Source organism: Heterodontus francisci, chromosome 6, assembly GCF_036365525.1.
Source record: "Heterodontus francisci isolate sHetFra1 chromosome 6, sHetFra1.hap1, whole genome shotgun sequence".
NCBI lineage: Eukaryota > Metazoa > Chordata > Chondrichthyes > Heterodontiformes > Heterodontidae > Heterodontus > Heterodontus francisci.
The window spans coordinates 35,988,678-36,001,632 of NC_090376.1; the positions used below are offsets into that span (position 1 = coordinate 35,988,678).

The window sequence follows — 12,955 nt, forward strand, 5'->3', positions numbered from 1 at the left end:
CTACAAGAATTATTTTATAGTAAATGAAGCTATGTGCAAAATGACAGATGCCAATGTTGGAATGCTTCGAAAATCACAAGTTAGAAATACAAGCAATTGTGAAACATCCTTGAATGAAACATACCAATGAAATATACATTGATTAAAATTGATTTTAATACTGTGTAATATTAGAATATATTCCTATATATGTCCCAAACCTGATTTTTTTTTCTCATTTACTATTTTATGACCCTGACAGACCACCGCTCTTGATAAGGAGAGGCAGGTTTTCCGAAGAAGATGCAACGAGGATGTGAGGAGAGGCTACGTGGTACAAACTAGAGCACCAGAACACAACTCTGAATCTGAAGATTACTCACCAAGCTCGTCCGAGACTGTTCGCTCACCAAATTCTCCCTTTTAATGAACCCTATTCTCGTTACCAAGCTCTAATTGCTTAGTGCAATTTTATAAATCATTTCTTAAGAAATAATGAATGTTTAGTTAGTCAAGCTAGGACAATGTTGCACTGATATATGAACAGTATTGATTCTAGCATGGTTTAATGGAAAAGCACAAGGCATGTGAAGGTGTAGGTGAATCCAGCTGCTTTGCAATTCAGCCATTGTCTGTATTCTTAACCATTTAGGCGCTGTGTTTTCCTTGCATCATGAAGCACATTGACGTTCACTGTCTCTGACCATCTCTTTTTTTAAAAAAAATCAGTTTGTTATGGTGCAAAAATGCTACTGTTGTTCAAAGGATTCTGAATTTCTGCAAAGGAGAAATATTTGTAAGTTTATGAATCCTGAATTCTACAATATAATCAGTGAGCACTGCACATCCTTCAGCAACTTTATCTTTCACTTGGTTTTCAAATTAAGTTGTAGCAGTTTAAAAAACAATACTAATGTAAATCGTTGATAAACAACTTGATTATTCCAAAATCTAGGATGACGAAACTCTGCTTGAACAGTACTTTACACAGAGCATAGAATGGTGAGATAGGTGACTAGGATCGTAACTGTGTCTACCATCAACAACCACTGAACAGCAGTATTGTATGATATGACAAAACTGAAGTAAAGCTCCACAGTTTGATATTTAGTTCATTAGAGAAGTAATAAAATTTATGTTAGAATACTTGTATCAACTGTGTAAAACATCCTTGAAGATGAAAAACTTTCACGTGGATAAACTTTTACAATTTTAAAATCATTTCTTCTATGTATCAGGCAACCAACACCTGAGGTCAAGAAGCTCTTTCCTACAGACTATTTTGTAGAAAGTGGTGAAAGTTAACTCATGTGAAATGTCATTGCTTTACAGTAGTCATCATCTGACTAAGTGTGGTGCATACTATAATAAATAAACAAGCCAAATCTGTGAATAAATGATTTATTGATAACCAGGACGATGCATGGTCTGTTTGTAGGAGGCTCACTTACAAACTTGAAGTTTTTTCATCTCACTTTGATGAGCTTTAGAGGACTGGATTTTATGGGCCCCCTGAGGCAGTGGCCAGGGAGGGGGTGGGTGGCGGCCAGCACAGAGAGTCATGATAGGGGAGGCAGATGGACCGTTACTAAGCGATCTTGCCTGGGGCGGGAAAGGCCGATAATGGTCTTCCTGCCCAGAGGCCAATTGAGGCTCTTCAGTGGCCTATTAATGGCAATTAGGGGCCTCGTCCCACCATTGCTGGGATATTACCTTGTAAAACGAGGTGCCCTCCCTGCAGGCTTGGGGGTGGGGCTCCCTCCTCCGTGGGCAATTTGTGGCCAACAGAGGGCCCTGGCCGGGAGCCACTTCAGCCCACCCACCCCCGCCCCCCCGGGACCACCATGGACTGCAGAATCAACCCCTCCCTCACCACGGATTTCCGGACTGGCCAAGGCAATATCGCCTCACCTACCTATGATCCGGGGTTCCAGCACTGGGCCTGGATCCAAGGCCTCTGCAGTGGCAACTGTTCCTGATGATGCTGCAAATACTGCTGAGCTGCTGGCCCTCTGATTGGAGGCTGATGCCCATCTTTAAAGGGATGAGGATCCCAGCTCGTGCAACTTTGATGTAAAAAGATGATCGCTCCGGGGGTGGGGGGGCACAAAAAGGCTGAGGCGAGGTTCTGCCTGCCTTTTCAGCCTAGTGCCAGTAGCCGCCCCTCCTACACAAAATCCAGCCCAGAGTGTGCTGGACTATGAACTCTTGTCAGTCTTTCTTATGTCCATTGTTTGTAAGCCATTGAGCTGTGAGCACACACAGCAACAAATTCAGGCACAGCCATTTAGGACTGCACGCCAATGAGACTCCAGCATAAGCAATGACAGTGGTCCAAAGTGAAGATGTACATTTAGATATGCTTTCAATGTCTGAAAGGCTGATTTACAGCAAAGAAAAATGTTAATAGATTGGCAAAAATGCTAGTTTGGGTCCTTTAAAGAAAAATGTAAGTGGGGAAATAAGTCATAATCAGTCATTTACTTAACTCAGTTTTTTTAGCTTTTTTGTTTAGTCTTCGTATTTTTAGCAGTTTCTACACAAACTCATGAACAAGAGGGCTGATAATTATCTATGGAGTCTCCCCCGCTATATGAGTGTTGATATTAAGGCTGCTCTTCTCTGAGCAACAATAGTGAAAACTAACAGGTGAGGTCTCCTTGTTATGATTAGATACTCTGGGGCTAATTTTTGTTTCTAGCATATCCTGATTTCGAGGATAGACAGAGCGAAAATTACCTCTGTCAGATTATCATGGAATTTTTCTGTTGTTCCTTTTACAGTAGGGTGTTTGAATCTCATAGTTAAAGCAGGCAGGCTTGATTGATGTGTTGAGAAGGGGCTGGAGAAGGGTGCTGACAGGAGCTTAGTTTAATTGGTGTATTGAGAAGTAAGTGGACATTGTTGCCACTATATTTCATGGCCCATGCCAAATCAACAGCATGATCAGAAAATCTGGAAGGACAGTGACTTTAGGGCAGATACCGAACCAAAGAAGCAGCTATTAGGAGGGATGGCTGAAAACTAGGTCAAAGAGGTATTATAGAGAGTTGGTGATTAGAGCCAAGTCTTAACTCTGCAATAGAATCATAGAATGGTTACAGCACAGAATGAGGCCATTTAGCCCATCATGTCCATGCTGGCTCTCTGCAAGAATAACTCACCTAGCACCACTCCTCTCCCTTTTCCCATAGCCCTGCAATATATTTTCTGTTTGGATAATTTTCCAATTCTTTTTTGAAAGCCACAACTGAATCTACCTCCATTACACTCTCAGGCAGTGCATTCCAGATCCTAACCACTCACTGCGTAAAAAAGTTTTGTTCATGTCACTATTGCTTCTTTTGACAATCACCTTAAATCAGTGTCCTCTGGTTCTCAACCCGTCCACCAATGGGAACATTTTCTCCCTATCTATTCCGTCCAGACCTGTCATGATTTTGAACACCTCTATCAAACCTCCTCTTAATCGTCTCTTCTCCAAGGAGAACATCCCCAGCTTCTCCAATCTATCCATGTAACTGAAGTTCCTCATCCCTGCAAACATTCTCCTGAATCTTTCCTGCACCCTCTCTAGTACTTTTACATCCTTCCTAACGTTTGGTGCCCAGAACTGGACACAATATGCCAGTTGAGGCGGAACCAATGTTTTATACAGGTTTATCATAACTTCCTTGCTTTTGTACTTTATGCCTCTCCCAATAAAGCACAGGATCCCATATGCTTTATTAACCACTTTCTCAACCTGCCCTGCCACCTTCAATGATTTATGCACATATACCCCCAGTCCCTCTGCTCTTGCACCCCCTTTAGAATTGTACCCTTTATTTTATATTGCCTCTCCTCATTTTTCCTACCAAAATTAATCACTTCACACTTGTCTGCATTAAATTTCATCTGCCACTTGACTGCCATTCTATTAGCCTTCACAGTTCACAATACTTCCAAGTTTTGTGTCGTCTTCAAATTTTGAAATTGTACCATATACACCCATGTCTAGGTCATTAATATATATATCAAGGAAAACAGGGGTCCTAACACTGACCCGGAGGCTACCCCACTGTATACTTTCCTCCAGTCCAAAAAAGAACTTGTTATGGACAAATGGATGACTTCCACTTTTCACTTCTCGACTGACCACAGATAATGTTTTTGAAGAAAATAGTTTCTCGTCCCTGAGTGTTTTAAGGGTCAAATAAAGAGACAAGCAACAGGTTTTCTCATTGGTTAAAAAAGAAAGATAACTATTGATTAAAACAATACCCACAAATGTTGTTAACCTCACCCACTCACTCAGACACACACATGCATACACACAAGAAAAGGTAGATATTAGAGGATAGCATGCATTTAAGTTTGATTGTTGTGAAAAGAGTTCACTTTGAAAACTACTTGGTTTTCCAGGAGGAATTTTTAACAGTGTTGCAGGCCTGGTGTTCTTTGTCGTGGTTTACTGAAGCATTGCAGATTCCTTTGTTTAAGACTCAGTGAAAGTTAATGGACAGGAAGTTTGCTAGATCATTTTTTCCAGTCTCTGCCTTGGCGGTTTAAAGATTTACAGGCTTACTGTTGGCTGGAATGGACATCTCATCTTCCTCATTAGCTGTCGTTCTCTCTTTCTCTCTCTCTCCCTCCCTCTGAGAAATCTCTTTTTTTTTTAGGTAAACCCGAATAAGGCTGGGTTTTGGTCAGGTGATATAGATGCTCTCCCCTGGTGTGCCCATTCAATGTCTTTGAACATGGGGCATTGTTACACAATAGAGTTAGAATGTGGTTTATCTTGATAAAGTGGTGTTATTTCCAATCTATTATCTTGGCTTTGCATCCAGAATTGCTATGTCTGCAAAGATCTTCATCAGCCCTATTCATGAAGGTAGGAGCCATTTAGTATTGAATAGTCTGTTTAACATTTTAATATGCCTCCCCCAGAACATGTTGAGATGTAATGATGAGTTTAGTCTCCAACAGTCATGATGTATATTTGCAGTACGGGAGAGGTCACCTGACCTCTTCATCTTGTCTGCAGCAAAATGTGTCCACTTTTTGGAGTTTAATTCACCAGTTCATTTTTTTATTCCAATTCCATAATTGGTCCAATTCACTTTCGTTCATAACTGTTCCTTACGTGGGTGTGACAAATTGTTCACCACTACTCTCTATTTCCAGTATCTTAGCCAATTTTGTATCCATGCGATTACTGTCCCTTTTATTCCATGGGCTCTAACTTTACCCAAGTCTGTTATGTGGCACTTTATCAAAAGCCTTTTGGAAGTTCATGTACACCACATCAACTGCATTATCATCAACACTCTCTGTTACCTCAACAAAAAAAAATTCAAGCACGTTAGTTAAACATGATTTGCCTTTAACAAATCTGTGCTGCTTTCCTTAATTGATCCACATTTGTCCAAGTGACTGTTAATTTTGTTTCTTAGCTCTAACCAAGTAGATTATGTCCGAAAGCCTGCTAGGATATCCTCTCTCTCCAGCCCTGTAATGTTCTCCTTAATCAATACTGCTACCCCTCCTCTTTTCTTTCCTTCCCTATCTTTCCTGAACACCTTGTATCCATGAATATTTAGTACTCAGTCCTGCCCTTTTTTGAGCCAGGTCCCCATGAGCACATGACATCATATTTCCACGAGGCCATCTGCGCCTGCAGCTCAGCAACCTTATCTACCACACTCCGCACATTCATGTACATGCACAGTCAAACTAATTTAGACCTTATTATATTCCCTCTTACTCTGACCCTATCTAAAACCTTACTTTTTCATACTCTAGTGCCATCTGTCTTTCTGAATGCTCTGTCCACCTTGGTTTTCCTCCCTAATACTACCTAGACCCCAGCACTAGGGAGGCAACATACCATTCTGGATTGATGTCTGTGACTGCAGAAATGCATGTCTGTTAACCTCACTATCGAATCCTCTATCACTATTGCTTTCCAATCTTCCTCCTGCCCCTGCCCAGTACAGTTGAGCCAGCCATAGTGCCATGGACTAGGCTCTGGCTGCACACCCCAGAGGAACCATCACTCTCACCAGTATTAAGAATGGAATAAGATGCACTCAGGGGACTCATGCACTACCTACCTAGTCTTCCTTAACTGCCTGGTTGTCATCCATTTGCTGTCTGCCTGCATGCCATTAAGCTGCAGAATGACCACATCTACAAAAGTGCTATCTATGAAACTCTCATTCTTGCAGATGCACTGCTGCTCAAGCTCTGAAACTCGGAGCTGGAGCTCCTCCAGCTGATGACACTTGTTGTACATGTGGTTGTCCAGGACACGAGAAGCGTCCCGGAGGTCCCACATAGAACAGGATACACACTCCACAGGTTCGAGCTGCCTTGCCATGCCTCTATTTATTAGAGTATCAAACTTGGTACTTAAATGAATAGATCCACCAGCTACTCAGCAACCAGCTGCTTCTCCTATGCTGAGAACACTTTAATTTATAGGGGGGTTAACTGAAATGTTTTTACCTAACTCTTAAAATCTAAGATTTTTAGATAATTTATTGAAAAATTCAAAGTTCTTTAGTATTACTATCCCCTATTATTTAATTTTAACTTTAACTGATTTAATTAAAATCAGTGCTCAATTAATCAAAGATATATTATCCATTTGGCTTTAGTTTTTATACTTATCAATCAATCAAGTCTTACATTATAGTTTAATTTAAATTAAATTAAAAGCTTACCAGTGTACTCACCCCAAGTGGCTACTTGCCCTGAGTTGTCATTTCACGATTATTTTTATTGTTCCTCCTCTCCTGTTCGGGTCAGACTCACAGATCACAGCCCTATCCGCTCCCAACCTGCTTCACAATGTTCCTGACCTGCTTCACAGCAATCCTGACCTGCCTCACAGTGATTCCAACCTGCTTCACACTACTCTGATCCCAGTCTTAAGGAAGGTCTGAAAGGAGAAGACAGAAGTAGAGAGGTTTAAGGATGGAGTTCCATCATGTAGGGTCTTGATAGCTCAAAGCATGGCTGCCAGTTATAGGTGAATTAAGGGGTGCACAAAAGACCAGCAAAATCCTCAGCACAGGCCTTAGCATCATCCTTTTACATAACACGACGCAGAGTTCATCTTCTGTCACCTTTGTCTCCAAGCCTACTATTTTTGGTCAGGAGTCCTCCCCCTACACAGCAGATCCTTTCTCCCATCCTCAGAATTCTTGTTCTGCCTGGACCCCTGCCTCTGGCCTCTTACCTTCTCTAGATCTTTTCACTGAGAACATCAGCCATCTCAATTTCTCTGCTCCCCTCACTCATTCCAGCTTACACCTCTCCAGCTTTGATGAAATGTCATTGATCTGAAACGTAAACTCTGTTTCTCTCTCCACAGATGGTGCCTGACCTTTTGAGAAATGTCCCCTCTAAGTTGCGCATATGCGCAGCTGTACAGCTCCCAGTAGGTACCGGACAGGCTGTTCCCTTTAAGATATTGTGCATGTGCGGCCATGCAAAAAGATGTAAACGTACCACACACTGAAATGAACAGGCCATGCAAAACAAAAAAGATAGAACATTGCTGCTGATCATTTCCAGCACTTTCTGTTTTTATTTCAGTGTTCTGGAGGGATTGTGGGGCTGGAAGGCGTTACTGAGTTAGGAAGGGTGAGGTCATAAAAGGATTTAAACACAAGTTGAAAATTCAAAATTGGAGATGTTATAAGATTGGGAACCAATGTAGGTCAGTGAAGACTGAATTCATGGGTCGTCGGGTTTTGATGCAAATAGGATATGGGCAGCAATGATTTGGATGAGCTGAGGCTGAGATCAGCCAGGAGAGCATTGGAATAGTTGCAAATGGAGGAGACTAAGGCATGGCTGAGGATGTCAGCAGCAAATGGATTGAGGCAGGGACAGAGGCTGGCAATGTTGTGGATATGAAAGTCAGCAGTTTTTGCGATGCAGAGGACGTAAGTCAGAAGCTCACTTCGGGGTCAAGTAGGATTCTGAAGTTGCAAACAGTCTGGTTCAAAAAGAAGTTACTTCAGTTACATGGATAGATTGGAGGAGCTGAGGTTCATTTTCTTAAAGAAGAGAAGGTTGAGAGGAGATGTGATCTCTGTGCTCAAAATCATGAGGGATCTGGACAGAGCAGATTGAGAGAAACTGTCCATTGTTGGAAAGGTTGAGAACCAGAAGACACCAATTTAAGGTGATTGACAAAAGAGCCAACAGTGACAGGAGAAAAAACTTTTTTACTCAATTGAGTGGTTAGGATCTGGAATGCATTGCCTGAGAGTGTGGTAGAGACAGATTCTATCATGGTTTTCAAAGGGAATTGGATAAGCACCTGTTATGAACACTGGACTTTGAAACATGATTTTTTTGAAACATGTTTTCAAAACTGGGATTTTTAAAATTTTAAGATAGAGAGAAGTCAGGTGACCTCACATGAACTCTGCTTAAAGACAAGACAGAAATCTTGGTTACCAGGACAACACAGAACATGGGTCAAAGACTTTTTTTGAAAAGTAAAGACTGCAGGGGTATAACACCTGAAGAACAATGGTTTCACCCTCGCAGACTTTCAGATTGTAAACAAGGTGTCATTGGCCTGAATTTTATAAACTCGCTGCTTTGAAAGAAGATGCGGCGCACGTGCGACTTGTCCGCCACTGAATCCCTGCGATATTTCACGCAGGGGCTCATTTAAATGGAGGGGGCAGAACGGCTGCCCCCGATGACATAGAGGCGTTGTTTACAATGGTGCGGCGCCATTTTTAAGGGGCTTCAAGCCCTTAGAAGACATTTGAATTTTTAAAGTGACAATGTCAGCTGTCACATGAAAAAAATGAGCAAAGCCCCTCTTCCCCCCACACCCCCCCGCCACCCGATGACATAGCCATGTTTCAATTTCCCTCTCCCCACTGAAAACAATGTGTTGCCAGTCCCAACCTTTCACCCCCAAATGTACAGATCTTTCTTCAACCCCTTCCCACCATCCCCTCAGCCAGTTGAAACAGCTTTCACCATTCACGCCCTGAAAATTTCACACCTCACCCCCTCCCACTAGTGTCACACTGAACAGAGATCCAATGGTGCGGGAGTTCCAGCCACCAGCTGGAAAATCAGCATGGGACCACCATTGGGCCAAGATAGCTTAGTTAACATTTATTTTAATTCAATTTAATATTTAAATTAAGGCCTCACCGCTGAGCGGCGGGGTGGGGGGGCTGCACCGAGGCCTTGACGCTTCCAGTAAAACGTAACGGGACCTTTCAGGCGTTGTGGTAGACTTAGAGAGTCCTAGAGTCATAGAGAGATACAGCACCAAAACAAGCCCTTCGGCCTAATGAGTCTGCACTGACCATCAACCACCCATTTATACTAATCCTACATTAATCCCATTTTCCCTGTCACATTCCCACCTTCCCTCAATTCTCCTACCACCTACATTCACTAGGGGCAATTTTTTACAATGGCCAATTTACCTATCAACCCACAAGTCTTTGGCATGTGGGAGGAAACCCACATGGTCACAGAGAGAACTTGCAAACTCCACACGGACAGTAACCAGAACCGAACTCGGGTTGCTGGAGCTGTGAGGCTGCAGTGCTAGCCACTGCATCGCCCTATGCTTATCCCGGAAGAGTTTTCTGGGCCCCTCCGCTATGACCCCCGATGTCGGAGGGCTAGTAAAATTCAGCCCATTGGTTCTGAGGATGTAAGTCAGCACGGTTTTGTGACGGGTAGGTCGTGCTTCACAAACCTTATTGAGTTTTTCGAGAAGGTGACCAAACAGGTGGATGAGGGTAAAGCAGTGGATGTGGTGTATATGGATTTCAGTAAGGCGTTTGATAAGGTTCCCCAGGGTAGGCTATTGCAGAAAATACGTAAGTATGGGGTTGAAGGTGATTTAGAGCTTTGGATCAGAAATTGGCTAGCTGAAAGAAGACAGAGGGTGGTGGTTGATGGCAAATGTTCATCCTGGAGTTTAGTTACTAGTGGTGGACCGCAAGGATCAGTTTTGGGGCCACTGCTGTTTGTCATTTTTATAAATGACCCGGAAGAGGGTGTAGAAGGGTGGGTTAGTAAATTTGCGGATGACACTAAGGTCGGTGGAGTTGTGGATAGTGCCGAAGGATGTTGTAGGGTACAGAGGGACATAGATAGGCTGCAGAGCTGGGCTGAGAGATGGCAAATGGAGTTTAATGCGGAAAAGTGCGAGGTGATTCACTTTGGAAGGAGTAACAGGAATGCAGAGTACTGGGCTAATGGGAAGATTCTTGGTAGTGTAGATGAACAGAGAGATCTTGGTGTCCAGGTGCATAAATCCCTGAAGGTTGCTACCCAGGTTAATAGGACTGTTAAGAAGGCATATGGCATTATTAGTAGGGGGATCGAGTTTCGGAGCCACGAGGTCATGCTGCAGCTGTACAAAACTCTGGTGAGGCCGCACCTGGAGTATTGCGTGCAGTTCTGGTCACCGCATTATAGGAAGGATGTGGAAGCTATGGAAAGGGTGCAGAGGAGATTTATTAGGATGTTGCCTGGTATGGAGGGAAGGTCTTACGAGGAAAGGCTGAGGGACTTGAGGTTGTTTTCGTTGGAGAGAAGGAGGAGGAGAGGTGACTTAATAGAGACATATAAGATAATCAGAGGGTTAGATAGGGTGGATAGTGAGAGTCTTTTTCCTCGGATGGTGATGGCAAACACGAGGGGACATAGCTTTAAGTTGAGGGGTGATAGATATAGGACAGATGTGAGAGGTAGTTTCTTTACCCAGAGTGTAGTAGGGGCGTGGAACGCGCTGCCTGCAACAGTAGTAGACTCGCCAACTTTAAGGGCATTTAAGTGGTCATTGGATAGACATATGGATGAAAATGGAATAGTGTAGGTCAGATGGTTTCACAGGTCGGCGCAACATCGAGGGCCGAAGGGCCTGTACTGCGCTGTAATGTTCTAATTCTAATTCTAAATGTGCATGGCAGATGCTAACAATGGAAAGTCAAGAGGCTCTGCTGTAGCCAGACTTGTGGACTCTGCATATTGCAAAAGGACACTGAGGTATTGACTTTTGATTACAGGTAAATTCAACAGATTTTATGAAAGCAGGCAGGCTGTAAAGAAGACCAGTAGTGGCAGCCTCAGAAAAGGCTGTAAGGAAGACAACTAGCAATGGCAGCATCAAGGGAGAGAGAGAGGGAACGAACGCCTGCTCTCAAAGAAGACTGATACAGTGAAAGGCTGCCAAGACTTCAACTTGCGTTAAACGTGAAGGATTGCGGAGAAGTTAAAGACAAACAGGATCACCAAGGATCGCCTTAATTGACGGACGTCCAGGTCAAAAGTGCTTGAAGAAGTGAGTGAAGAGGACATTGACTTTGAGAAAGGTCTGGGAGATCCAACCCATTGCAACTGGGAGGGGTTTGAGACTTTTAACCGCAAAGATTTTGCCATCAAGGAGGATTATGTAACACTTTGGCACTTTGAGGTTTTCAAGTGTTTTAATAAGTAAAGAAAATAACTTTCTTTGTAATTTAGGGATATCAGCTACATACAAAGAGCTATTTAGTTAATATGGATTTCTTTTAGCTTAGTTGTTATGATAAAAGTCTCAAAACATGAAATCTTGTCATTTAATTCTTTAAATTGGTCTGGGGAGTTCGTATCTCATATTTTAACATTAACGGTCTCACTGAGGTCACAACGCCGGAAGAGAAAAGAATTGCAGAGCGATGGAGAAATGCTGGGGGAGTGAATCTAGCTGATTTGCTCTTGCAGAGAGTCGGCAGACATGACAGGTCAAATGGCCTCCTTCTGTGCTGTAACCATTCATTTCCTGGGCCTCTATATCAACAGTTATTACTAATTGGAGTAAAGGGTACAAAAGCAAATAAATAATGCTAAAACAATCAATCAATCTGTACTTCACTCAGCCCAAAGCAGCATACTCGCTCAAAACCTCTTTTCCCTGCATCCTCATGTGTTTACTGCAACATCAAAAGTTACACATCTCCTTTGCCACTACCAGTCAGGTGTGCCCCAGGAGCGCAAGACAGTTTGCGTCCTGTTCAGGGAAATTAGCCTTATTTTGGCTATATTTTGAACTTTCACCTGGATATAAATATTGCCATTGAAGATTGGCCACCAATTTCAATGAAAGAGAAAATTGAGTGGTTTCTATAATGGCGGTTTCATAATTTCCAGTTTCAGATGCTCAATGTTGGGAGAAATGCCATTTAAAGGTACAGACAAGATTTGCTATTATGCTATGAGGGATAAGACGTGTTAGCCAAAGAGGATACCAGAGAAACTTTTAACTAGAATCTGGTAGAGAGGTGTTCAGACTTATAAAAGTTTTTCATAAATTGAAAAGGGAAAAAGAGCCAGTCTGTGAGTCAGCAACGAGAGGGCATAAATTTAAGGTTGTCACCAAAAGAATGAAGGGAGACGAATGTACGATGTTCAGTACCATTCACAACTCCTCAGATACTAAAGCAGTCTGTGTGCATGTGCAACAAGACCTGAACAACATTCAGGCTTGGGCTGATAAGTGGCAAGTAACATAAGTGCCAGACAATGATGATCTCCAACAAGAGAGAATCTAACCATCTCCCCTTGACATTCAATGACATTATCATCGCTGACTTCCCACTATCAACATCCTGGGAGTTGCCATTGACCAGAAACTGAACTGGACCAGCCACATAAATGTGGCTACAAAAGCAGGTCAGAGGCTGGGCATTCTGCGGCGAGTAATCACCTCTCGTCTCCCCAAAGCTCCCCACCATCTACAAGGAACAAGTCAGGAGTGTGATGGAATATTCTGCACTTGCCTGGATGAGTGCAGCTCCAACAACACAGGAAGCTTGACACCATTTAGGACAAAGCAGTCCACTTAATTGGCACACAATGCACCACCTTAAACATTCATTCCCTCCACCATCGATGCACAGTGGCAGCTGTGTGTACTGTATACTACATTCACTGCAGCAACACCACATTT

General features: G+C 42.8%; 1 protein-coding gene across 1 annotated transcript in view; it reads left to right on the forward strand.

The window, feature by feature from the left end:
- dclk1a (doublecortin-like kinase 1a) overlaps window positions 1-1,366 on the forward strand; it is a 345,065-nt gene extending 343,699 nt beyond the window's left edge. Inside the window, exon 16 of the mRNA XM_068032816.1 lies at window positions 242-1,366. Within this exon, the coding sequence (XP_067888917.1) occupies window positions 242-406 (165 nt within the window). The 3' untranslated portion in view covers window positions 407-1,366. The remainder of the gene's footprint in view (window positions 1-241) is intronic.
- Window positions 1,367-12,955: the final 11,589 nt, after the last annotated feature.